A 26,259-nucleotide genomic window follows, 5' to 3' on the forward strand; every position below is an offset into this window, starting at 1 on the left:
TCTATTTTAACGCACCTGCTCAACTTTTCTTCCAAATTTTCTTCATTATTCCTCATCCTCATTGCATAGTAGTTGTTGTGATCCCAAGTACTTTTTTTTCACTTTTATTTTTACGAAGCAGTATTTCCGAAGCAACCTTTCTGTTCTGCTTTTGCATTTGTTGTGAATGCGCTGCCAATACTATGAAGTGACGCCATCCTCACATTTTTATTGTGTTTTCATGGAAAGGTTCTGTCGGGGAGGTGGAACCATGTCCAGCTTTGATATGAAGGAGTTCGGGGAAGCTGCGCCCTTTTTGCGCAAATCGGATTTGGAGCAACTGACGGCGCAAACTATCGCTTTTGACGGTAGGCCTCCGAGCACAATATGAAAATACACTTTTGGCTTGCTTAGCGAAATACAATTAAATGGCAACGCAATAGCCCAATGTCGAAAAAGTTCAACAGTAAAATCCTCTGTTGTTAAACAAAAGTGAGCCGAAGACGAATCATTAAAAAAGTGATTTTTTTTTGTTTATATTCAAAAGAATAAAACGTGCTTTATGTCACATTGAAACAATAAAAAAATAAATAAAACAATTTACAATCCTTTCTGTTTCTACAAGTCTGAGGAAGAAAACCTTTAAATCCTTGGCACCTTCTAACTGGAATATTCTAGCACCTCGCTAAATACCGTTTAAATTTTTGAAATGTGAAGTTTCTGAACACAATTTAACGCCACTTTCCATTCTTTTATTTGACTATTTTTTTAAATGTATCATTACATTAAAATTATTTTAGACCTTTTCCGTGGTCTGTGAGATTGAGGTTTTTAATGGTTGCTTTGTATTATCATTTTTATTATGTTATATTATTTTCATGATTAAGAATATTATTAATAATTATTATTATTATGTTACTGTGGTCATTTGGATGAGCCTGTTTATGGTATTTTTTGTGTGTGGGACCATCAAACGAGATGTTGGACCTGGAGGGGCTTTTATTCTTCCAAAAATGTAATTATTGCAATTTGCATTCAGTTTTATGACTTTTAGTTTTTTTAGTTGTCACTCCGCATTAAAGTTACAATTATATTTGGGTGGCTATGTTTCCTACCAGTGTCGTTAAAGTTTTGAAGTGGTGGAAGAATTTAAGGCATTAAAATAATTGATAATTGCTCGCAAGTAAGCAAATATCTCATTAGCGAGGCTATTTTTAAAATTGCTGAACAATTTGTCATTATTTTCCACGGGCATGAGTACAATTTTGTGCGTGGTTGTCTTTTCCGAAGATTGCATCTTTTTATATTTATTTATTTCAATCAATCAACTTGGGCCCACTCGGCTGCAGGTAAGAAACGAGCGTGGATCCCCGACGAAAGGGAGGGGTACATTGAGATCGAGATCAAGGAGCTGAGCGGGGACAAAGTCATCGTGCAGACCAAAGGTGGAAAGGTAAAGTGCATATATATAAGGTCAACTTGATCTCTGTGGGGCATCACGCCATCCCAACGCGTTCTCCTGGCGTCCGCACAGACTTTGACCGTGAAGGAGTGCGACATCCAACAGATGAACCCCCCCAAGTACGACATGATCGAAGACATGGCCATGCTCACGCACCTCAACGAAGCCTCGGTCCTCTACAACATGCGCAGACGCTACTCGGCCTGGATGATCTATGTGAGTGGGGGCCACCCCCGGCAGTCTACTTCATGCATACAGGCACGAGTACTTTATTCATCCCGAGTTTCTGTCCTTGTGCCACTTCAGACCTACTCGGGCCTCTTCTGCGTCACGGTGAACCCGTACAAGTGGTTGCCTGTCTACACGGCCCCAGTGGTCGCCGCCTACAAAGGCAAACGACGCTCCGAGGCGCCGCCGCACATCTACTCAGTCGCGGACAACGCCTACAATGCGATGTTGCGCAGTAAGCACGCACCCGCACGCATACACGCACGGACACACACACACACACACACACACACACACACACACACACACACACCACAGCATACAGATGGTACATGCATGTTTGTCTTTTTCAGATCGGGAGAACCAGTCCATGCTTATCACGTAAGTCGCCTCTTCTTTTTCTGTTTTGTGTTACTTCTTTGAACAAACAAGTCACATAGTGAGTAACAGAATGGACATTTTTTCTTTTTTAGAGATAAAAGCGTTCAAATGTATTTTTCTTTTCCAAAGTTTTTTTTTCCCACTTTTTCTTTTTCTTATAACAACCTGTGTGGTACAATTTTGCATTCCTTTTATGAGTTCTCTGCCCTCTTTTCACCTGCTATTTTTTCACACTCCTAGCGGAGAATCCGGTGCTGGCAAAACTGTCAACACGAAACGTGTCATTCAGTATTTTGCCATTGTGGCAGCTCTTGGGGAAACCTCTGCTAAGAAGGCAGTAAGGCACACGTGGCAACCGTACTTTTTTCCCCTCTCCTCCCTTTTTCAACCCTTTTTTCCAGAATTTTGTTTTCATTTTCCTTTTTGTATTTGCATTTTTTCCATACCAGGAATTCATTCCTGTTCCCATACATTTGCATTCCCCAGAACGGCAGAACTGATTAATCATGTCTTCACCCTCATGTGCTTTCCAGCTCCTTTGCAATGCTCTCTTATTGAATTTTTAATTTTTTTATATCCCTCCCATTTTTTTATCCAGATATTTGAGATTTTCTTTAATATTTTTATTTTTCCATCTTGTTTGATACTCATTCCCGCAAGCAATTCATCATACAAAATGAGGTGGCCATTTTTTTTTATTTGTTTTTTTTTTAACATCGCTTTAACAAGCGGCTTCTATCAGTCATGATGTTCCGTGCTGTGAAGTCTGATTGAATTCCTACTTGACAAGATATCAATCTCACATTTAAAAATGAAACAACCTTTTTCTATTTGCAGCAGGGTCCTGCCACCAAGACGGGGGTGAGTGTCACGAGCATTGAGTCTCTTCAATGTGAAAACTGTATACGTTGCACCTCAGTATCTCCTTTCCCACAAATTAACCTCTGGCTCTCTCAGGGGACTCTGGAGGATCAGATCATCGAGGCCAACCCTGCCATGGAGGCCTTTGGAAATGCCAAAACATTGAGGAATGACAATTCATCCCGTTTTGTGAGTACTTCAGAATGACCTTGGCGGCCCTGGGGAGTGGCATTCATATGCAGTTGCTTATATTCTTTTTATTTGTATACCATGCTTTCCATTTCCACAAATACACAGGGAAAGTTCATCAGGATCCACTTTGGGCCCACTGGCAAACTGGCTTCTGCTGACATTGATATATGTGAGTTGGTGCTTTTTCGTGGATGTATTTTATGACCTCCCTCAAGAAAACTGCATTTATTTATACAGTACACGTATGGTTTCATCCATCTGTTTGCATCACACTTCCATTTGGATTCATCAATATCATGTTTAATGGGAAACTACGATACTGTTTCTCTGTTTATCTTCAAGTTTGATGAAAGTGGGGGAAAAAAAGACACGAGGGTGAATACTGACATTGGCCTTATTTCAAGGTATCAGGTACTCATTATGGGTGCCGATACCAGCCACCGATACTAAATCCAGAAATATTTGAATTCTAAATCTCAAGTTCTGCTTGCCAGTAATTGGCGCAAATAATGTCGAGGGTGGACTCGTTGGCCATCAATTGATCTCTGATCCATGATTAGTAGTTCATTTACCTGACTTTGGTACAGGAAGGGTGGGTTCTGTTCCAACTCAGTGGATGTGTGAACGTGAGTGTGCCTGGCTACGTTCCTTGGGAATGACCAACCTTTTTTGCACCGCAGACCGGTTTAGGGTAGGCATTTTGCTCACGGACTGGATACGTGTGTGTATACAAGACAAATGTATATACAAATAAGTATTTGAACACTCAAGCTTACTTGTGTGCTTCTGCGTCATCCTTCACCGTTATGGTGCGTGCACTCTTGGCGAGATGCAGGAGTAGGGATCAAAGTTGTTGTAGACAGCCAGACCAGACTGCAGTTCTGCATCTCCTCAATGAGAGCAGACTTTTAACGCCGTAAAAGTATTTCTACCTACAATTGTATCCGTATCAGAGCGGACTTGGTGGGTGAGATTTAACTGTTGCAATAAACCGAAATTATAAGGACTCCTAATATTGTGTTGTTTAATTTGCAAACATTTTGTTCAGAAGAACAAATCTTTTCAGTAAATGCAATGAACTAAATTAATTTATGATATGATCTGTTCTTTGAGCTCTGCCACCATTAGCCAGCCCGCTTGGAATAGAAGCGTTCTGTGCAGTCTTGACGTGTCAATTGTGGCGCATCTGTTGTGGTGGAGAAGATTCGGTCAATTTTCAAACTAAAAGACATTAACAGGCAGATTGCAATACAACACAAATGATATAAATTGGTCATTCCTTCTCTGCGGCGCGGTAACTAATCCCTCATGGCCCGGTACCCTTCCGCGGACCGGTGGTTGGGGACCACTGGTATAGAAAATTGATGGATGAATGGTTGTTTGGATCTTACATAATGACTAAAATTGGGGAAAAGTTTCAACCAGATCCAGAGTGCCCTCTTGGTCTAAGGTACAAAATATGAAATAAATTTTCCCCATTTTAATTCACAACACATCTGGAAAATTTCAATCTGGTCCCCAAGCAAAGCCATTAAACATTTACTCAGTAACTCAATACAAGGGATCTGTTTTAATGTCTCAAATCCTCTCTCTGCTCCTCAGATCTTCTGGAAAAATCCAGAGTTATTTTCCAGCAGCCGGGCGAAAGAAGCTACCACATCTATTACCAGATCATGTCGCAGAAAAAACCAGAACTTTTAGGTGCGGTCGTCATTGTTGACTTTTGATGTTTCCTTACTTTTGAGTAGCCACAGCAAGCTACATGACTTTCTAAACTCTTTTGTTGCAGACATGTTGCTGGTGTCCTCCAACCCGTACGACTATCATTTCTGCTCCCAGGGGGTGACCACTGTTGAGAACGTGGATGACGGATCGGAGCTGATGGCCACTGACGTAAGAGATCATATCGTCCCATTTTGCTGGGCTGCATCACATAACTAGTTCGCCTCTGCAGCACGCCATGGACATCCTCGGCTTTTTGCCCGACGAGAAGTACGGCTGCTATAAAATAGTCGGCGCTATCATGCATTTCGGCAACATGAAGTTCAAGCAAAAGCAGCGCGAGGAACAGGCAGAGGCTGATGGCACCGAAAGTAAGAACCCACAATAGAGAAAAAACAAAAACAAAAAAAAAGGAACAAAAACACTTTGATTTGTTCTCTTGTTTTTTTTTTTTAAAATCAAGGTGCTGACAAGGCCTCGTACCTCATGGGCGTCAGTTCAGCTGACCTCATTAAAGGCCTCCTCCACCCAAGGGTGAAAGTGGGTAACGAGTACGTCGTAAAGGGGCAGAATGTTGAACAGGTAAAGCCACCCAAGCACACGCTTGCACATTTCTTTGTAAACGCACACATGAGAGAAAGCCAATGGGATGGAAATAGAGTACAAGTAACTCTGCATACACTAGAATCTAGTAACTAAGCAACTGGAACTACGTATATGTGTAAATGACAGCTGTATCTATGACATTTGCGTGTGCTGCATGTGCGTTGTAGGTCAACTATGCTGTAGGGGCTCTGGCCAAAGCTACATACGACCGCATGTTCAAATGGATGGTGGGACGGATTAACCGGACCCTGTACACTACACTACCCCGACAGTTCTTCATAGGAGTGCTGGATATTGCTGGCTTTGAGATATTTGAGGTAAGTTGACTCATTATTCTATTTAAACAGAATTGACTAAATACATGTAAAGTATTGTTTGCTTGTTTTGTTTTAATTTGGAAATAGAAGTTGCTTTGTGTGTGACATTTTCACAAATTTTGCATCATCAGTCTACATCGATATACAGTTTTGTCACATGTGTAACGATAAAAGTTGATGTCATAATTCCTGATGACATCCCCAAGTGGAACCATTCACAAGTTAAAAAAGTGTACCTAAAACGGAGGCTTGGAGTACTCCAAACTCAATTTTCAGTGTTCTAGAAGAAAATTAATCTATCCCTACAAAGAAAGTTCGATAAGCAGTGCGGGCAACTCACATCTGGTGCGATTAATTTAAAACATTTAAAATCTGTTCTTCAAAGAAGGGTTAAAAATGTGTGTGAGATGTGGGAATTGGACCAAAAAAAGCAAGTTATTGGCTTTACTTGGGGAAAAAATTGACCAAATATCCTTGCATTAACCAGAACAAAACTCTAGTGTTTCCTTCGTTAAAGGGTATAGAATGTCTCATTTCTAACGCAAATAATCTCATCTAGACAAAAATATATGTTCAACTCTACCATAAAATGCATAACCTTTTCGACGTTTTTACCCGGAAATGTAAGCGTTTATGAATTAAAGTCCGCAAACTTTGGCCTAGTTTCCCGTGTCTCAAAACGTGTGTGGCTGACCTCTGACGTCACTCCAGGTAAACACATCGTACTGCAGATACTTTCTCATACAAGCACAGGCAGATCCATCAAGCTGTACAATGAACGACCGGCTGGACACGTGCCTATTTACTAATTACACGGCGTTTGCATCATTTTAAAACAAGACCGAGAACTTCGTATATGCATCCAGGATATCAAAGTCTTTACTATTTACCAGTTCATGACTAACTAAACCAAACAAGAACTTCACAAATGCTTACCATTCTTTCAACACAAGGCATATCCTACCCCGTGTGCTCGGCACTTTCTTCATGGCCATCTATTTCGTCTGCATTCGAACACGTGTGCTGTCTAACTGGCTCAAAGTCATAACCTGTAACACCTTTATAAAGCTCGTATTCTTCGTGGGACCCTTCAGAATAGTGTTCATCGCTCGAAATATCGGAAAATTCATCCTCGTTCTTACAATGCATTCCAATGCGCGCCACTGTTGACTAAGACGTCACAATCCTACTCGGCTGTTTCCGTTTCGTTTTCGTCTTTTTTCGGCGAATCCAGCAACGTGTGATGTTTTTAGGTAATGATCAAAAAATAAAAATGTTTCCTCCATAAAAGGATTTCAGATTGGAATTCTGCATAACAAACTGTATATAATATTAGCAAAAAAGGTGCATTGAGGAGCTTCCATACACTTTAAAAACGATGGTGTTCATGTTTTTAACCTGATCGCATCCCATTGCAGCTCAACAGTTTCGAGCAGCTGTGCATCAACTTTACCAATGAGAAACTGCAACAGTTTTTCAACCACCACATGTTCATACTGGAGCAGGAGGAGTACAAGAGGGAGGGCATAGAATGGACCTTCATTGACTTTGGGCTGGACCTTCAAGCGTGCATTGATCTCATTGAGAAGGTAGGAAAGGTGTCCATGTCAAATTCTCTTTTTTTTTTTTTTTTTTTGCTTTATTTGAGTAAACTGTTGTTGTCCTGCAGCCACTTGGCATCATGTCCATCCTTGAAGAGGAGTGCATGTTCCCAAAAGCCACAGACAGCAGCTTTAAAGCCAAGCTGTTTGATAATCACCATGGGAAGTCCCCAAATTTCCAAAAGCCACGTCCAGACAAGAAGCGCAAGTACGAAGCCCACTTCGAGCTTGTGCACTACGCTGGAGTGGTGAGTGATGCCCACTCATTGTGGATTTGATCATTTTCATTGTAGTTAAACATTTGCACATCTGATGTGTTTTAAAAGGTGCCATACAATATATTTGGTTGGTTGGACAAAAACAAAGACCCACTGAATGAGACAGTGGTGAGTTGTTTCCAGAAGTCCTCAAACAAGATGCTGGCTTGTCTGTATGAGAACTATGTTGGGTCGGATTCAGGTAGCAAATGAGTTACACACGGGAGTGTATACAAACTGATACATCCACGCAATCAAAGAGTTCATTGGGCTCCCTTTTGATTAATTGCAGACCACAGAACCGGGATCAAAGAGAAACGAAAGAAGGCGGCCTCATTCCAGACAGTGTCTCAGTTGCACAAGGTGAGCACAACACCGCTTTTTCTCTTCTTATAAACCATTTGAAATGTCTTATTGATGTTTGGGCATCAGAAAGGCGCTCTTGGACGGAGACAGTTAAGACTTGCAGTGATGTTTAGGGCAATGATCACATGAACATCACTTTAAGTCTGTGCTGGCTCCTTCCTCATTTCATCACTGAGGAAATGCTGTGGGTCCTCTATGGGTGGATTAAGAGGGGGAAAAAACAGATATATATTTCACAGTATATAGTGAGTACAGAAAGCATTAAGATCCTGTTAAAATTTTCATCCTTTTTATATTGCAGCTATTTTGGTAAAATCATTTGTTCATCATTTTTGACATTACTGAGCTCACAGCACCCCATAATAGCAGAAAAATACAGAATTTGTGATTTTTTTTTTTTGCTCATTTTTTGAAAAAGAGATAAAAAGACAATAACTATGACACACCCATAAGTATTCAGACCGGTGATGAGCATTGTCTGGTTTTCTTCACACATACTGCTTGGAATTAAGGCCAAAAAATTCTATTTTGCCGTCATCAGACCTGAGAATCTTAAGGTGTTTCTTAGCAAGCTCCATGCAGGCTATCATGCGTCTTAAACTGAGGACAGGCTTCTGTAGGGCCACTCTGGTATAAAGCCCCACCTGGTGGAGTGCATTAGTGATGGTTGACTTTCTAGAACTTTCTCCCAAGTGCATCTCTGGAGCTCAGCCACAGTGATCCTTGGGTTGTTCTTTACCTCCCTCACCAATCTTTTTCCCCTCCAATTGCTCAGTTTGGCTGGATGGCCAGCTCTCGGAAGGGTTCTGGTCCTCCCAAATGGCTTCCATTTAAGTATTATGGAGACCACTGTGGTTCTAGTATTCTTAAATCCAGATCATTTTTTTGTAACATTGGCCATATCTGTCCTTTGCCACAATTCTGTCTTTGAGCTCTTCAGGCAGTTCCTTTGACCTCATGATTCTCATTCTCTCAGTCATTCTAATAACTTGCACTGTGAGCTGTAAGATCTTATATAACGGGAGTGTGGGTTTCCTAATCAACTTCAATCAGTATAAACAATCACAGCTGAACTCTAACGAGGTGTACCCTCAGAAAATGGATGGATGGATTTTCATCAGCTGTAAGCTATCCACAATATTGTTAAAAAAAAAAAAAGGAAATTATTTTCAATCTGCCTCTATAATATCCATCCATCTATTCTCTTAGCCGCTTATCCTCACAAGGGTCACAGGAGTGCCGGAGCCTATCATAGCTATCTTCTTGCAGGATGCAGGGTCAACCCTGAACCGGTTGCCAGCCAATCGCAGGGCACATATAAACAACTTTTCGCGCTCCCATTCACACCTTTGCGAAATTTATTTAGTGAAATACAGCAGAGTATGAAGAACTAGATTACTATTTGGTGACGTCAGCCCCAAGGGAGTGTTTTCAAATCTGTCACGAACGGGGCTCGAGGGTGGACCCAAATGCACGACTCCAGAGACAGACAGGCAGTATAGAGGAAACCTTTATTCGGTCCAAGGTCACGGATCAGGCAGGCAGTCCAAACAAGGCAGAAGTAATCGTGCGGCAGGCCCAAGAGTGGGGTCAAGGGACAGGCGTAGGTCGGTACACGGAGAGCAGAAGTCAGGCGAACGGGAGTGCGGGAACGAAGCATCAAGGATGACGATCTGGCGAATGAGAAGTCGGCCCCCAAGTCCTATATATACTGGGAGGCATCAGCCGGGATGAGGTGCAGGTGTGCTCAGACTAATTGGCTGGCCATGCCAAGCCTGGGCAGGAAGCCAGGAGCGTGACAAAATCTAGATTAAAAATGTTTTTTTCTCATGCATTTTAGAGTACATTCACTTTTTAGTGATATTTCTTGGACTAAAAGCTGTTTTAATTGTACTTTTTAAAATGTATTTCAACGCTTTTAATCATGTAAAGCGCATTGCATTACTTTGTGTATGGAATGCGCCATACAAATACATTTGCTTTGCTTTGCTTTATTTGGATTGTTCTGCAAAGAATGACATTTATTCACCCAGACCTGCACATTTAACAAACTCAATTCAACTTTTCACTCTCATATATATCTTTGGAATTACATTGTCAAATTCTAACATATATGACGATTCAGTCTCAACATGTACATATTGAATACCATTGGATTTTTAAAATCTCCCTTTAGAAATATACATACGCAGTCCATATATTGCAAGCTCACTTGATTGTACTCAATGAATGCAATTTTTGCGACACTGTTTTTATTTTTTTTCCTCTCCAGGAAAATCTGAACAAGCTGATGACAAACCTTCGCAGCACGCAGCCTCACTTTGTGCGCTGTATCATTCCCAATGAGACGAAGACTCCTGGTAACTCTCAGCTCAGATCCATCACCAACAGTAAAACAATGTGAGTCGCACTCACATTTTTTGGGATCTTGTGCAGGGATCATAGACCCATTTCTGGTGCTGCACCAGCTTCGCTGCAACGGGGTGCTGGAGGGCATTAGGATCTGCAGAAAGGGCTTTCCTAATCGCATCCTCTATGCAGAGTTCAAGCAGCGGTAAGTCAAAGCTGTCGACCCTATTTAAACACCCTTTAGCCAGTACAGTGTAAGCCATTTAGCCATTTTGACAATAATACGTTGAACATACATATACTAGAATTCCCTTGGAACATCTGAAAGTGTTTTTTTTCCCTCCCTCTATTCATCCAGCTACCGCATCCTGAACCCACAAGCCATCCCAGATGACAAGTTTGTGGATAGCAGGAAAGGTGCAGAGAAGCTGCTGGGTTCCCTGGATATCGACCATAACCAATATCGTTTCGGACACACAAAGGTACGTTACATCAACTCCATCTTGGATGATGTTTCGTCGCCATTAAGTTGTTGTCATTCTCATTCTCTGGGCCATCAGGTATTCTTCAAGGCAGGCCTGCTAGGTCAACTGGAGGAAATGAGGGATGAGCGTTTGGCCAAAATTTTGACACATCTCCAGGCAGTTGCTCGAGGCAAAATTATGAGGATGGAATTTAAGATTATGAATCAAAGGAGGTAAATTACTGCTGAAATGCATAAATGGGTGACTGAGCATTCATCGAAATTGTTTGAACAGGTTTAGTAGCAACTTGATGATCTATTCTAGATAGCTTCGTGTTCGTTCCTTTGCGGTCCTGTGGCACGCACGACCAGTGTAGTTGGTGTGTGTGAAGCGTGTGCTTACCCTTTTTTGGTCGACAGGCGTGTATGCATGTGCGCTTGTGGCCCTTCTGTTAATGACGAGTCTAGTTCTGTCGCACACGTACGCACGCTTCCTCAGGTCTGCGGCCATTCTCTCCATGAGCTACCCGTCGAGCAAACAATGCTGACGGTGCCCTCAGAGCCACATGGCGACATGTGTCAAGTAGCAGCTGCTCAGCGCCTCCCTAAAAATACAACCCGCAGCCCCCTTCTTGGCTGCCCGATGGCCCCTGGCCCCTTTTGTCCACGGCGCCTGCACTTCCAAGCGAGTGCATTGATGGGATGCGTGGCGGGTGACGGAGGATTAAAGCCTGCCGCTGGACGGAAGGTTTAGGTTGCTAAAAAAAACCACAGACCCTCACCTTTGAGGGGCACCCATCTTGGAATTATGTGAAAAATGCAATCAACTCCCCCAGCCTCATTCAGTCACCCGGGGGCGTGTGGGCACCCACTAAAATTCACCCTGTAAACACTGACGCAAAGTCCTTGAGCAGTGGGTTGTGGCTCCATATTTAGGGCTGTGAGAAGTCATCCTCCAGAGACTAAATCAATCTGCTAACCCAGTTGGAAAGATCAAAAGCAGCGTTGGGCGTATCATTTCACACCATCACGTCCCTCTGTGTGCGATTAGCGCAACTAAGCATCAAGGGCAAGTCACTAAATAAAGAAATACACAAATCTAGAATTACACGTTTGTTTGACCTAGTTGATAGAAGCCATTCATCAATTGTCACATTTCAATATGACAAACAAAACGATTTATGTTTTAGTATGTAAATACAGTGGACCTCTGCTATTTGCGAGGATAGGGATACATCCATTTTCAGAGCCCCTTATCCTCATGAGGGTCATGGGAGTGCTGGAGCTGATCCCAGCTGTCATCAAGCAGGAGGCGGAGTCCACCCTGAACTGGTTGCCAGCCAATCCCAGGGCACATCGAAACAAACACCCGGACTCACAATCACACCTAGGGCCGATTTAGAGTGTCCAATTAATGTTGCATGTTTTTGGAATGTGGGAGGAATCCGGAGTGCCCGGAGAAAACCCACACAGGCACAGGGAGAATATGCAAAATCCAAGCAGGGTGGGGTCAGTATTTCAACCATGACTCATCAGAACTGTGAGGCCAACCCTCTCTAGCTGCGCCACCGTACCGCCGTGGTCCAAATGCTGTTTTAGATTTACTAACATATATTTCAGGAATTGCTCAACTTTAGCAGGTGATCAAAGAAGCTGTAGGACGGCTTGGTTAATGCCCGTTTGGACCGTTTCAAATACTTCAGTTGAATTCCACATCTGTCTATTTTCTGGTCACAGGGAGGCCCTGATGATTATTCAATGGAACATACGTGCTTTCAACGCAGTGAAGCACTGGCCTTGGATGAAGCTCTTCTTCAAGATCAAGCCCCTTCTGAAGAGCGCGGCCACTGAGAAAGAGCTGGCCACACTCAAGGAGGAGATGGTCCAACTCAAGGAGGCCTTGAACAAATCCGACGTCAAGCGTAAAGAGTTGGAGGAGCGACAGGTCAGCCTGACCCAAGAGAAGAATGACCTCTCCCTGCAGCTGCAGGCAGTAAGTGTTTATTCCTAATCTGTTCACACATTCTCCTTTTAGAAAGGCCAGGCAATGGCGCATACTTTCCTTTTTACTCTCCTGTCTGACCTTTAGGAGCAAGACAATCTTGCAGATGCCGAGGAACGCTGTGACCTTCTGATCAAAACGAAGATCCAGCTGGAAGCCAAAGTGAAAGAACTTGTGGAGAGGCTGGAGGATGAGGAGGAGATGAACGCTGATCTGCTGGCCAAGAAGCGCAAACTAGAGGATGAGTGTGCCGAGCTGAAGAAAGACATAGATGACCTGGAGCTGACCTTGGCTAAAGTGGAGAAAGAGAAACACGCACTTGAGAACAAGGTGACGCCTGTCAAATGAGCAGTGAACAATAGTTGAGAACAGGCCACCCAATACTTACATCCATTTTTTTTCTGGAAGTGAGAAAATGTATAATTCCACATGGCGGTCCGAAGGTCTTGTGGGGCAGGGGGGAATACTGTATCTTTGCGGTTTCCCACAAAAACAGGCCCTGTGGTTTACACATATGCTCCGTTACAGGTGAAGAACCTCGTTGAGGAAATGTCAGTTTTGGATGAAACCATAATAAAGCTGACCAAGGAGAAGAAGGCCCTCCAAGAGGCCCACCAGCAGACTTTGGATGACCTCCAGGTTGAAGAAGACAAGGTCAACAGTCTGACAAAAGCCAAAATCAAGTTGGAGCAACAAGTAGATGATGTAAGTCATGTACAGCAAGCACACATTTTGAACGCATATACTAAGTACAGGACTGTGTAAACAATAACAGTATAAGAACACCACTGACTTATTTTGAATGAACCTTTTCATGGCACTCATGATGAAAAACACGCCAAAAAAATGTGATTAACTTTCATTTTGTTTTATGAGGGAAGGTTTTTCCTGCTAATATAAAACTCATTTTCCCCCTTATTTGTTTTGGTTGTGTTTTCAAGGTTGAAGGCTCCCAGTTTGTCATTTACTGAAATGTAATTTACAAACCCAAACAACGAGTTGGAAATCCTTTTCAACATGTATTCATTTGGAAAAAATTGCAAGGACAAAATAGTAAATGTTCCAACTGATTAACCACTTTTCTTCCCCTCAAAAATTCACAAATTTTTAATTTGATGCCTGCAACCCATTCCAAAACGTTGGAAGAGTTTTTTTTTTTTTTTTTTTTTTTTTTTTTTAAACCACTGTGTTGCTTCACCTTTCCTTTTAACAACTCTTCTACAAGTGTTTGGGAACTGCAGACAGTAATTGTGGACGCTTTGAAGATGGAATTCTTTGCCATTCCTGCTTGATGTACAACTTCAGTTGCTCAACAGTTCGGGGTCTCTGTTGTCGTATTTTGAACTTCCTAATGTGCTACATATTTTCAATGGGAAACAAGTCTGGACTATTGGCCAACCAATTTAGTACTCGCAGTCTTGACTACGAAGCTACACCAGGGGTCACCAACATGGTTCCCGTGAGCGCATGGTTTCCTGTCCGAGGCATGTTCTATAAATAGCACAGGTCACAAATTATTACCATTATTATTATTTGTGTATTCAATTTAGAATCTGACTTGCATACATTGACATTTTTAAAATAATGTATAATATGAATAGATATATATATTTTATGTATAATGAACTTTGACTGCGAAGTTTGCTACAAACAGATCATGTCGCCGTTCATACGATTGGTGCTCACGAAGTACCCCCCAGCCTCAAATAGGTTGATGACTCCTGCTTTCCACAGTGATGCCGGCTTTTCATACACTGCTGTCTGAGGGATCAAAAGGTCACAGGCATTCAGTGTGGGTTCTCAGCCTTGCTGCTTAGGGCCAGATTCGGTGAATCTTTATTTTTTTTAAATCTCTGCTCATCCTTGTTTATGAACTACCGAGCATTAGAGGGATTCTCCTTTAACTCAAATGTGACTCTCACCTCTGGAATGTTCAAAACTTTCCCAGTCTTTTTAGCCCTTGTGCAAGCTTTTTGGGGGGGAATGTGGGACAGGCATTATATTTAAAAAATGAGATGGCATGCAAAAAAAAAAAAAAATATCAGTTGGAACATACCTTGTCTCTGTAGTGTATTCAATTGAAAAAATGAATTAGTGTGAGGCTTTGTGTCAACTATTGAAGAGGAATGAGGATTTTTGTTTTCATGTATTTTTTAATCAAACACCACAACACTTGCATGTCAATTTTCAAATGGTAATTGTGTTAAGAATGTCCATAAAATATTTATTATTCATGTAAAAAAATGCATAAAATATATTAATTCAAATCACATAAAAGTAATTATAATTACATACATTACATGACAGTTAAAGTGAAAAAAAATAATTTTTTTGGTAAGGTCATATTCTGTGTGTAATTTAGCTGGAGGGCTCCCTGGAACAAGAGAAGAAGCTGCGTCTGGATCTGGAAAGGAACAAACGTAAGCTGGAAGGAGATCTAAAACTTTCTTTGGAATCAGTTATGGATCTTGAGAACGACAAACAGCAGATGGAGGAGCGACTAAAAAAGTAAGCCTGTTAGGGAAATACGCACAAAAAGGCACCTTGCCTCTTAAGGTACCAATATACTACTACAACCACGTTGTCTGTCTACCAGAAAAGACTTTGAAATGAATGAGATGAGCTCCAAAATAGAAGATGAGCAGTTATTGGTCACCCAGCTCCAGAAGAAGATCAAAGAGTTACTAGTACGCATCGGCCTTACACGAAGAAGTGCACATCCCGTTTTGTTATGTAAAAAAGAAAAAAATGACAATTCCATTTGGTCCAGGCTCGCATAGAGGAACTGGAGGAGGAGCTGGAGGCTGATCGAGCTTGTAGGGCCAAAGTGGAGAAGCAGCGTGGAGATGTGGCCCGTGAGTTAGAAGACCTGAGCGAGCGCCTGGAGGAGGCTGGGGGAGCCACATCGGTCCAGATTGAGATTAACAAAAAGAGAGAAGCTGATTTTCTGAAGCTTCGGCGGGACCTCGAGGAAGCCATGGTGCACCACGAGGCCACGACGACCGCCTTAAGGAAGAAGCAAGCGGACACCGTCGCCGAGCTCAGCGAGCAGATCGATAGCCTGCAGCGAGTCAAGCAGAAACTGGAGAAAGAAAGGAGCGAAGCCAAGATGGAGGCAGACGACCTGGCCTCCACTGTGGAGCAACTCTCCAAGGGCAAGGTAGGTGGAAACAGAACAAAAGGAGCATCTCGTTTGAATCGGAATGCCAACGATCTTCTCTGGCCTGCAGGCAACTGCAGAAAAGACGTGCCGTCTGTGCGAAGATCAACTGAATGAGGCGAAAGCCAAAGTGGAGGAGCTTCAGAGGCAGCTCAATGAAAGCACCGCCCACAAGGCCCGTGCTCAGGCTGAGAGTGGTGAGGAACCTCTCAGTCAATCAGAGTCAAAGTTTCAGTCCAACAATGACTCACAAAAGGTTAGGCATATTGAGGAGATTTGAGGGTGAAACCAAAGTGCCTAGCTCCTCAATGTCAATCTTTTCATTGTCAATAATTTTTCAGAAACTCCTGCTGGAGGATATTGGAGCTAAATGGTAAAATTCCCAACAGATTATTATTATTATTGTTATTACCGAATCTTACAAGAAAATATATTTATAGTGCCGACCAAAAGTATTGGAACGTCAAGGTCAATTCCTTTGTTTTTGTTGCACAGCTCAATAGATGAATATGACATTTTCAGTATTTCAGAATTCCAGCTTTTAGTTTATCCCATTAACATCTAAATGTTTTCAACAACTAAGGACAGGGCCCCTATTCTTTGAAGTATTTCAACATCCATCCATTATCTGACCAAATTATCCTCACAAGGGTCAGGGGAGTGCTAGAGCCTATCCCATCTGTCAACGGGCAGGAGGCAGGGTACACCCTGAACTAGTCGCCAGCTAATCGCAGAGCGCATGGAATTAAAACAACCGGACTCACAATCACACCTCGGAGCAATTTAGAGTGTTCAATTAATGTTGCATGTTTTTGGGATGTGTGAGGAAACCGGAGTGCCTGGAGTAAATCCACACAGGCACGGGGAGACCCTGCAAACTCCACACAGGCGAACCCGGGTCCTCGGAACTGTGAGACCAACACTTTACCAGCTGAGCCACTGTGCCGCCAAGAATTTCAACATATTATGAAATTGACTTAAAGTGAATAAATATTTGGCGGCACGGTGTCGCAGCTGTGGAGCGTCTGCCTCACAGTTCTGAGGACCGGGGTTCATATCCTGACCCCCCCCCCTGTGTGGAGTTTGCATGTTGTCCCCGTCCCTAATAATTCTATTTGAACAGCAGCCAGCAGAGCATTAAACTCTGCCGAGTTCAAACTATGCAAAGTGGAAAAAAAACAGGGTGCATCATTTGGTTTTGGTTGGGATATGTATGGTATTTGAGGGAAAGGATGAATAACTTTAGTACAATGCGAAGACCCTATAGCAGCACAGTATAGCTAATTTACCTTGATCTCTGCAGCCGAGGTGGGCAGAAAGCTGGAAGAGCGTGAATCCATGGTCTCCCAGCTCCAGCGTGCCAAGACCTCCTTCAGTCAAAATGTTGAAGATCTCAAGAAGCAGCTGGAGGAGGAGGCAAAGGTCAGTCCCTGATCACCACAGTGTTTGTTTACTGCCTCCGCATCCTGTCACAGCTCCACCATGGCTCTTTGCAAACACCACTCCCGTTTTCCCCAGGCTAAGAATGCCTTGGCGCACGCCCTTCAGTCATCTCGCCATGACTGCGACCTCCTAAGAGAGCAGTATGACGAGGACCAGGAGGCCAAGGCTGAGATGCAGAGAGCGTTGTCAAAGGCCAACGCTGAGGTGGCACAGTGGAGGACAAAGTACGAAACTGATGCCATCCAGAGGACTGAAGAACTGGAGGAAGCCAAGTGAGTGACAAACAGGGTGCTTGGAAAATGTGGCCAAAAGGATTGTGGTTTATTTTACACATGAATTTCATAACTGAACCTATTCAATATAAATGAAGGAAATGGCTCCCTATAGCTAATGTTTATGAAAGTATAACAGACACTAAGCATGAGAAGGCATGTAAGCACGCATGCCAACCTTGTTTGCTATCAGAAAGAAGCTGGTGACACGTCTGCAGGAGGCTGAGGAGACGATGGAGGCCTCAAATGCAAAGTGCTCGTCTCTGGAGAAAACCAAGCATCGACTCCAGACAGAGATTGAAGATCTGATCATTGACTTGGAGCGTTCCAATTCTGCTGCTGCAGCTCTGGACAAGAAGCAACGTAATTTTGACAAGGTACTGATTGAACAGACAGATATATAATGTAGCCCTCTATGTCTAAAATTCTACTTCATTCCCTGACAAGGTGCTAGCTGAGTGGAAACAGAAGTATGAAGAGTGCCAGACAGAGCTGGAAAGTTCTCAGAAAGAGTCCCGTAACCTGAGCACGGAGCTCTTCAAACTGAAAAATTCCTATGAGGAAACCTTGGACCATCTCGAAACCATCAAGCGAGAGAACAAGAACTTGCAGGGTGAGTGAGCAACATGTCAGTGAAGTGAGCCTTGAGTCATTCGTACACATCTGGAAGGTCATGTTTGTTTCCTTTCTCTCAATTAGAGGAGATTGCTGACCTGTCTGATCAAATCAGCCAGGGAGCAAAGACCATCCAAGAGCTCGAGAAGATCAAGAAGGGTCTGGACTTGGAGAAAAATGAGATTCAAGCAGCACTCGAAGAAGCAGAGGTAAGTAACTACGCGTATGTGGCTGTGTTGATTGCGCTTTGAGTGAAACTAGCTACAAGATAATAATACATATTTAGATTCAAGAACTTTCTTCATTGATATTGTGAATACAGTTACATTAGCCGATCCATCCAGCCAGCTATTGATTTCATATAGTGCTTGTCCTGATTAAGGTCACTGATGGTCTGAAGTCTATACCAGATGACTTTGGACAAGACCCAAGGTACACCTTGAACGAGTGCATTTTAGAAGAGGAAGGGGCCAGCGACAAACTGTTCCCTCAATTGTCATTGTCTAAATCTCTTGTATGCTGAAGTTATTAGAGTTCCTTTTACTGGAACTAAGGAACAGCCACAACAACAGCACAACACCATAATCCCCCCCTCCACCAAAACTTAACAGTTGGCACTATGCAGGTCAGACAAGTACTGTTCTCCTGGAAACCATCAAACCCAGACACGTCCGTGAGATTGCCGGATGGAGAAGTGTTATTCGTGATTCCAGAAAATACATCTACATTGCTCTAGACTACAGTTCAATGGTGGCATACTTTGCACCATTGAACAGGTGGGATCCCAACCAAGTTCCACACTGGAATTCATTGAGCTCCTAAGAATGACTCATTTTATCCCAAATATTTGTAAAAGCAGTATGCACGTCTAGGTGCTTGAGGTGATACACCAAATACACCACCATGGAAGTCATTGGAAGACCTGATTCTGATTATTTGGTTGGGTGAGCTAATGTTTTTTGGCAACATACGGTAGTGCATTTTTCATTCCTGACGATATTTAATTATTGGGACTGACCACAATGACTCCTGGGTTTAGTCCAGATTTAGCCTGCAGTCGCCTGAGATAGGCTTCAGCTACCCGGAACCCTGACTAGGATAAGCCACTGCAAAGAACAGATGGATTCTTGAATTGACTTTTGATTGAAATGTGAATGATGGGTCTGATTTATCAATTCAGTTACAATAACCGTTAGTTTCGCATCATTTTGAGAAGACATTACAGTCAAGTCAATAAAATACAAATGGCATGCTGCTATTTCTTGTTTGGTTTAAACCTTTTGGAGCCATGGTTAGTTAGTTAGTTAGTTAGTTAGTTAGTTAGTTAGTTAGTTAGTTAGTTAGTTAGTAGACCACCTACAGTGAACAGTGTTTGTGTTTCAGAGTGCGCTTGAGCATGAAGAAACCAAAACCTTGAGGATCCAACTCGAGCTTAACCAGATGAAAGCAGACATTGACAGGAAGTTGGCAGAAAAGGATGAAGAAATCGACAACCTCCGGTAAATTGTACCCCTCATTCCTATATCTAGGTTATCATTCTCTCATTATTGTATCAACCACCCTTTCGGACATTTCACCATGATTTGAATCATACTAATTCGTAATCTTAATGATGTAGTTTGAAAGTGTGAAGATAGAAAAATAAAAAAAGATAGAGGGATAAAAGATAGAGATCCTTCTAAGGGTGACAGCACACCAAATCTAATTTGCATTTTGACAGTTGATTTAAAAATAGAAATTCAGGTTTCTGACATAGTTGATATGATGTTGAAGGACTGGCCAATTCATTGAAGTACCTGTAAATTGGATTTTTCGCCCAAATGTGATCTTTTGACAGTAAATTGGAAGGGAGCTGTAGTCTATTAGCCTGCTAGTCATTGTGTTTCCCAATTACGGGTGTTCCCAGACTACCCAACCAAGCGTTTTATGCATCCTTGTGAGAAAATGTCTTTTACAAACCTGATGATGGAGGTCTGGTTTATAGTCTGTCCCTTTAGGGGTGACTACTCTGCCTCTCTGCAGACTTGTCTTCTCGTCACAACTATTTACCATTTTTCATTTTTTATCCACTCAATTTGTCCTCCTCATCCACACGTAACGCTGGATCAATTAATTTTTTTTTTGTTTTAGAAAAAAATAACTTTTTGGGATGTACCTAGCGCAGCACAACACAATAAGAGTTTATAATTGTTTCAGTTTAGGTCAGAGATAGTCACTCACTTTTCTGCTACCTGGAAATATCCTCGCGCCTGATGTACACAAAATATTCTGATATGCTTTTCATCTTCTACCGTCATCTTTTCAGGCGGAACCACCAGAGAGCACTCGAGTCCATGCAAGCCACGTTGGACGCTGAAGCCAGGTCTCGCAGCGAGGCAGTGCGCCTGAAGAAAAAGATGGAGGGAGACCTGAATGAGATGGAGGTGCAACTGAACCATGCCAACAGGCAGGCGGCTGAGTCCCAGAAACTCTTGAGAAGCCTGCAGATTCAGCTCAAGGTGATAACTGACACACATCACCTTGGTTCATCGATTGTTGGTGTTCCAGAGAGGAGTCAGACTTTCTCGCACGAGACTGTGACCCCAGGACAAAGGTTCAAGGCTCGAGGGACTTAATTTTGACGTTGGATGCAAAAGACTTGACTCAACTCAGACTTGACAAGTCTCGGCTGTTTACATTTGCCATCGATTATAAGAGACTTTGCCATTTGTTTTGTTTTTAAAAGAAAATGTCGAGTGTGCAGTACTGTTGCCGACAGGGGCCAATACTTCATCACTAGTACTTCATCTTAATGAGAGGCAATAATGGTGAGTGGGACAGCATGTGATGTACTTCGGCTTCTGCCCAGGACCTCCAACTGGAGCTGGACGACACCGTCCACACCAACGAAGAGCTGAAGGAGCAAGTGGCCATGACGGAGCGGCGCAACAACTTGCTCAGCGCCGAGGTGGAGGAGCTCAGGGTTCTACTGGAGCAGAATGACCGGGCTCGCAAGCTGGCCGAGAATGAGCTGATTGAAGCCAATGAGAGAGTCAGCCTGCTGCATTCGCAGGTAATAAGAGCACGATCTTAGCGCTTGCGTACTCTTCGGCCCAAATCTGACCCGTTTTGACATTTGGCAGCAATGAAAATATCCAAATGTCCTTCCTTCCGATGCAAATTTTACAAGATTTCCAAAAGACACTCCAAGTACACCGAAGTGAAAATACAATTCATTTGTACACATGCTACGAATTTTGAGTTAACTGAAGCAGTTTCCGGTTCCATTTGACCTGTGTGAAGTAAAACTATAAAAATAAATGGGCTCCATATCAATCATTCATTTATCATATTATGACAACAAGGCCGTAGAATTTATAACTGATTTGACAAAGATGATTTCATTTTGCTTGAACTTTGATTTGGAAGAAAAAAAAGCGTGACAGCTAAGTAAGTGTGCTGAGACCATGGTAAGAAAATAAAAACATTTGGTTTGAGGTCATTTGAGCAAGAGTGTTTCAATATTAAAAATCATTTTAGGGAAAAGGTACATCCCAGTGTAAAAGACTAATATTTAGACGAGTACTGTTACTGTATGGCAGCTGTGGCATACACCTTCCATGTCCTGATGCTCTCATACATTGGTTAAGATCTTTTTTTGTTTGTTTAAACGACGCCCTGTTTTGCTCCAGAACACAGGTCTGATCAACCAAAAGAAGAAGCTGGAGAGCGATCTCTCGATGCTGTCGAACGAGTTGGACGATGCTGTGCAGGAGTGCCGCAATGCAGAAGAGAAGGCCAAGAAGGCTATCACCGACGTAAGCCGGGCGCCGTGTGCGGGTTTCGAAAAAAGCCGGACATCGAGATCTTTTAACAGGATGCTGTATGTGCACTTGTAGGCGGCAATGATGGCGGAGGAGTTAAAGAAGGAGCAAGATACCAGCGCCCATCTGGAGAGGATGAAGAAGAACATGGACCAGACCATCAAAGACTTGCAGATGCGTCTGGACGAGGCTGAACAGATCGCACTCAAGGGCGGCAAGAAGCAGGTCCAGAAGCTGGAGGCCAGGGTGAGTGCTCCAATGTGCTGCCAATTCCTTCCATATTTCCATTTCAAAGTTGAACAAGATGTTCCTTTCCGAGTTCCCGACTCCAACTGTCACCATCCTTAAAACCCTACTTAACTGCACACTTCATGTTTTTAATGACATTTCTCGACATTTCTGTCATTCAAGCAAAAAGAAAAGTGGTAGCCACATTAAAGTTCTTCTTGCCTCATGATTCCACTGCATTATAAATTAGAGCTACAATTTGTTATGATTATATTTTTGTTCAGTTGGTTTAGGTTATGCATCACGTAATGTTGATTGGACTTCAATATGTATTCTGTGTGCTAATAAGATGACATACAACAACATTCAACAGTGTTTCTTGGTGAAATACATTAAAAAAAAAAAAAATCACTTTTAGTCTTTTCCATACTCCCTAAGACAGGGCTCAGCAACCTTTTTGAGGCTGAGGGCTACTTCGTGAGCACCGATTGTATGAAGGGCTACGTGAGCCGTTTGCGGCAAATTTCAGACTCAGTTCATTACACGTACATAAAATATTTTGTTTTAATTTATTGTAGTAAATGACATTACAGGTATTTTTCCAAACTTTAATTCATGTAAGCAAATCAGATTCAGAATTTAAAGCACAAATAATGGTAAGAATTTGTGGCCTATGGTATGTTTAGAACATACCTCGCGGGCGCCTTATATGGTCTTCACGGGCTACCATTTGCCCACGGGCACCACGGTGATGACCCCTGCGCTAAGATGAAGTCACACAAGATATATATATATATATATATATATAATATATATATATATATATTTTTTTTTATAACTTTTGAGGCATATCTTTCAATGACCTTTTGAAGGTGTAACCATAGGTGCCACATTGTTTTTTAATAGGTGAAAGAACTTGAGAATGAGCTGGATTCGGAGCAAAAGAGGAACCAGGAGCAACAGAAGACAGCACGCAAATATGAAAGAAGAGTCAAAGAGCTGTGCTACCAGGTAAACGTCAATGGTAGCGTGAGCAACACAATCGGGGTGGATTCATGATGTCTTTTGAATGTTTTTTTTTTTTTGTGAAGGCTGAGGAGGACAAGAAGAGTCTGGTCCGCTTGCAGGATCTGATTGACAAACTGCAGATCAAAGTGAAGAGTTACAAGAGACTGGCTGAGGAAGCGGTGAGTTGATGACGTGCTGTTTTACCAATCACTTAGGGATTAAACTCAGTTCACTCTTTTATCATTTTAAAAAAGAAAAAAAAAAAAGGAGGTTCACCAAACCACTCATGTAGGCTCCACCTTGGGAAAATAACTTCCTGTCCATATATAGAGAGGATTATAAATTGGACAGATTTGTTATAAAACAAGATTTATTGTCAGGCAGTGTTCATAAAGCTGAACCGAACTGCATCAAAAGCCAACCAAAAACAGACATCTGTCCGACAGACAAATTAAGGCCATGTGACGAGGCTGTTTCGATGACAAACTGGAGAGAGGGGCTGTCAGGAAATTCATTAATCTATTTAGCCCAACATACATCTTTTTTGAAAAATGACAGCCATTTAACTTTATTTACGTACATTCTCATGTTTACCCCCAGGTACTTTTGAAAGACATTGAACTCAACATGTGAGCATGTTACAATTAAAATTATGGTACACATATCTTGGAAAGGCTATTTTTGAACAATTTATGTTCTTCACTTCTGTAAAAAGTAGGTCCCGGCTTGGTGACAACGGGAAAATGCAAAAAGCTGTGTGTAACCCAAAGTGACAACAGTAGAGGGTTCAACGAAACACTGTAACAGTGCTTTGAGAACGCAAAATTACCTTTCCAGACCTGTTCTTGAATGGTAGCCCTGCGTCTTGTGTCCAGGAAGAGCAGGCCAACACCAACTTGTCCAAGTACAGGAAGCTGCAGCACGAGCTGGATGATGCAGAAGAGAGGGCTGACATGGCCGAAACGCAAGTCAACAAGCTACGCGTGCGCACACGCGACCAAGGTGGCAAGGTTGGTAGAGAAGTCCAGTTCAGTTTAAAACATGCAGCGGAAAGTCGACTCATTTCTCAATGTAATCTCAGATACGGCGACGCATTTCAATGTTATAGTAGTCATGCAGAAATGCACAGTAAACTCAATGTTGTTGTTTTTTTTGTCTTTCAGCTTCCCGAGTAACGATGAGGCTGCACGCAGGGATCACGGACAAGCAACTGCAACAGCATTAAACCGTGTGCTAGCACCTAAATAAAGACTTTAGAAAAACTTGTCAGTGTGACTATATATATGGATTGAAAAAGTCCACAGTAACTGCCTAAAACAGTATTTATTCTTGTCTGATAGAACTAAGTTAGAAAATTGCTCAAAACCAAAATGATTCTGTGACAGAATAAAGATGATTATTATTGGGATTAAAGAGATCAACAAAATATTCGATTTGTATACTATTAATCATTATTTCACTGATGTTGAGAAACAATCGTGTGACTAAAACCCACACTAGCCAAATACCTGTGTTGTCTCAATGGAGGAAATTTAAGTCTGCCTGTAATTTTGCACATGCCCTCATTCATTGTTCTGGGTAAAACAATCTAAACTGTCAAATGGTAAATCAAATAATCCTTACTGTAAAATACAACGGTGCAACATTCACACAGCAAAGCAGTTTTTTTTTCTCTCACAGCCCCCCCACCCCACCCCATAGTTCTTTTCCTTTCGGCTTGTCCCGTTAGGGGTCGCCACAGCGTGTCATCTTTTGCCATCTTAGCCTATCTCCTGCATCTTCCTCTCTAACCCCAACTGCCCTCATGTCTTCCCTCACCACATCCATAAACCTTCTCTTTGGTCTTCCTCTCGCTCTTTTGCCTGGGAGCTCCATCCTCAGCATCCTTCTACCAATATACTCACTCTCTCGCCTCTGAACATGTCCAAACCATCGAAGTCTGCTCTCTCGAATCTTGTCTCCAAAACATCCAGCTTTGGCTGTCCCTCTAATGAGCTCATTTCTAATCCTATCCAACCTGGTCACTCCGAGCGAGAACCTCAACATCTTCATTTCTGCCACCTCCAGTTCAGCTTCCTGTTGTTTCTTCAGTGCCACCGTCTCTAATCCGTACATCATGGCCGGCCTCACCACCATTTTATAAACTTTGCCCTTCATCCTAGCAGAGACTCTTCTGTCACATAACACACCAGACACCTTCCGCCAGCTGTTCCAACCTGCTTGGACATGTTTCTTCACTACCTTACCACACTCACCATTGCTCTGGATTGTTGACCCCAAGTATTTGAAGTCGTCCACCCTCGCTATCTCTTCTCCCTGTAGCCTCACTCTTCCCCCTCCACTTTTCTCATTCACGCACATATATTCTGTTTTACTTCGGCTAATCTTCATTCCTCTCCTTTCCAGTGCATGTCTCCATCTTTCCAATTGTTCCTCTGCATGCTCCCTGCTTTCACTGCATATGACAATATCATCTGCGAACATCATGGTCCAAGGGGATTCCAGTCTAACCTCATCTGTCAGCCTATCCATTACCACTGCAAACAGGAAGGGGCTCAGAGCTGATCCCTGATGCAGTCCCACCTCCACCTTAAATTCCTCTGTCACACCTAAGGCACACCTCACCATTGTTCTGCTGCCATCATACATGTCCTGTACTATTTTAACATACTTCTCTGCCACACCAGACTTACGCATGCAGTACCACAGTTCCTCTCTTGGTACTCTGTCATAGGCTTTCTCTAGATCCACAAAGACACAATGTAGCTCCTTCTGACCTTCTCTGTACTTTTCCACGAGCATCCTCAAGGCAAATAATGCATCTGTGGTACTCTTTCGAGGCATGAAACCATACTGTTGCTCGCAGATACTTACTTCTGTCCTGAGTCTAGCCTCCACTACTCTTTCCCATAACTTCATTGTGTGGCTCATCAACTTTATTCCT

The 26,259-nt window shown here is 42.6% G+C and overlaps 1 protein-coding gene and 1 long non-coding RNA gene across 2 annotated transcripts; one reads left to right on the forward strand and one right to left on the reverse strand.

The window, feature by feature from the left end:
• Positions 1–250: 250 nt before the first annotated feature.
• On the forward strand, positions 251–24,868 carry myh7ba (myosin, heavy chain 7B, cardiac muscle, beta a). The gene is made up of 42 exons (XM_061833780.1): positions 251–347; positions 1,329–1,432; positions 1,514–1,657; positions 1,748–1,904; positions 2,023–2,050; positions 2,291–2,387; positions 3,008–3,100; positions 3,209–3,272; positions 4,706–4,804; positions 4,893–4,996; positions 5,058–5,196; positions 5,289–5,407; positions 5,599–5,748; positions 7,167–7,346; positions 7,418–7,597; positions 7,676–7,808; positions 7,899–7,969; positions 10,245–10,332; positions 10,409–10,526; positions 10,680–10,803; positions 10,882–11,018; positions 12,522–12,777; positions 12,874–13,116; positions 13,315–13,491; positions 15,149–15,294; positions 15,383–15,473; positions 15,557–15,946; positions 16,017–16,143; positions 17,250–17,368; positions 17,465–17,661; positions 17,855–18,038; positions 18,109–18,274; positions 18,361–18,485; positions 19,660–19,775; positions 20,582–20,774; positions 21,125–21,328; positions 21,948–22,073; positions 22,155–22,325; positions 23,214–23,318; positions 23,399–23,494; positions 24,191–24,325; positions 24,479–24,868. The coding sequence occupies exons 1-42, from the start codon at positions 251–253 to the stop codon at positions 24,488–24,490; spliced, it is 5,805 nt and encodes a 1,934-aa protein (XP_061689764.1). The 3' UTR covers positions 24,491–24,868.
• LOC133508074 (uncharacterized) lies at positions 15,121–20,634 on the reverse strand. Its single transcript, XR_009796969.1, has 3 exons — positions 20,497–20,634; positions 17,236–17,350; positions 15,121–15,190 (listed from the first exon to the last, which is right to left on the reverse strand). It is a non-coding gene; the product is annotated as an uncharacterized LOC133508074 (long non-coding RNA).
• Positions 24,869–26,259: the final 1,391 nt, after the last annotated feature.

This window comes from Syngnathoides biaculeatus, chromosome 10 (genome assembly GCF_019802595.1).
Source record: "Syngnathoides biaculeatus isolate LvHL_M chromosome 10, ASM1980259v1, whole genome shotgun sequence".
NCBI lineage: Eukaryota > Metazoa > Chordata > Actinopteri > Syngnathiformes > Syngnathidae > Syngnathoides > Syngnathoides biaculeatus.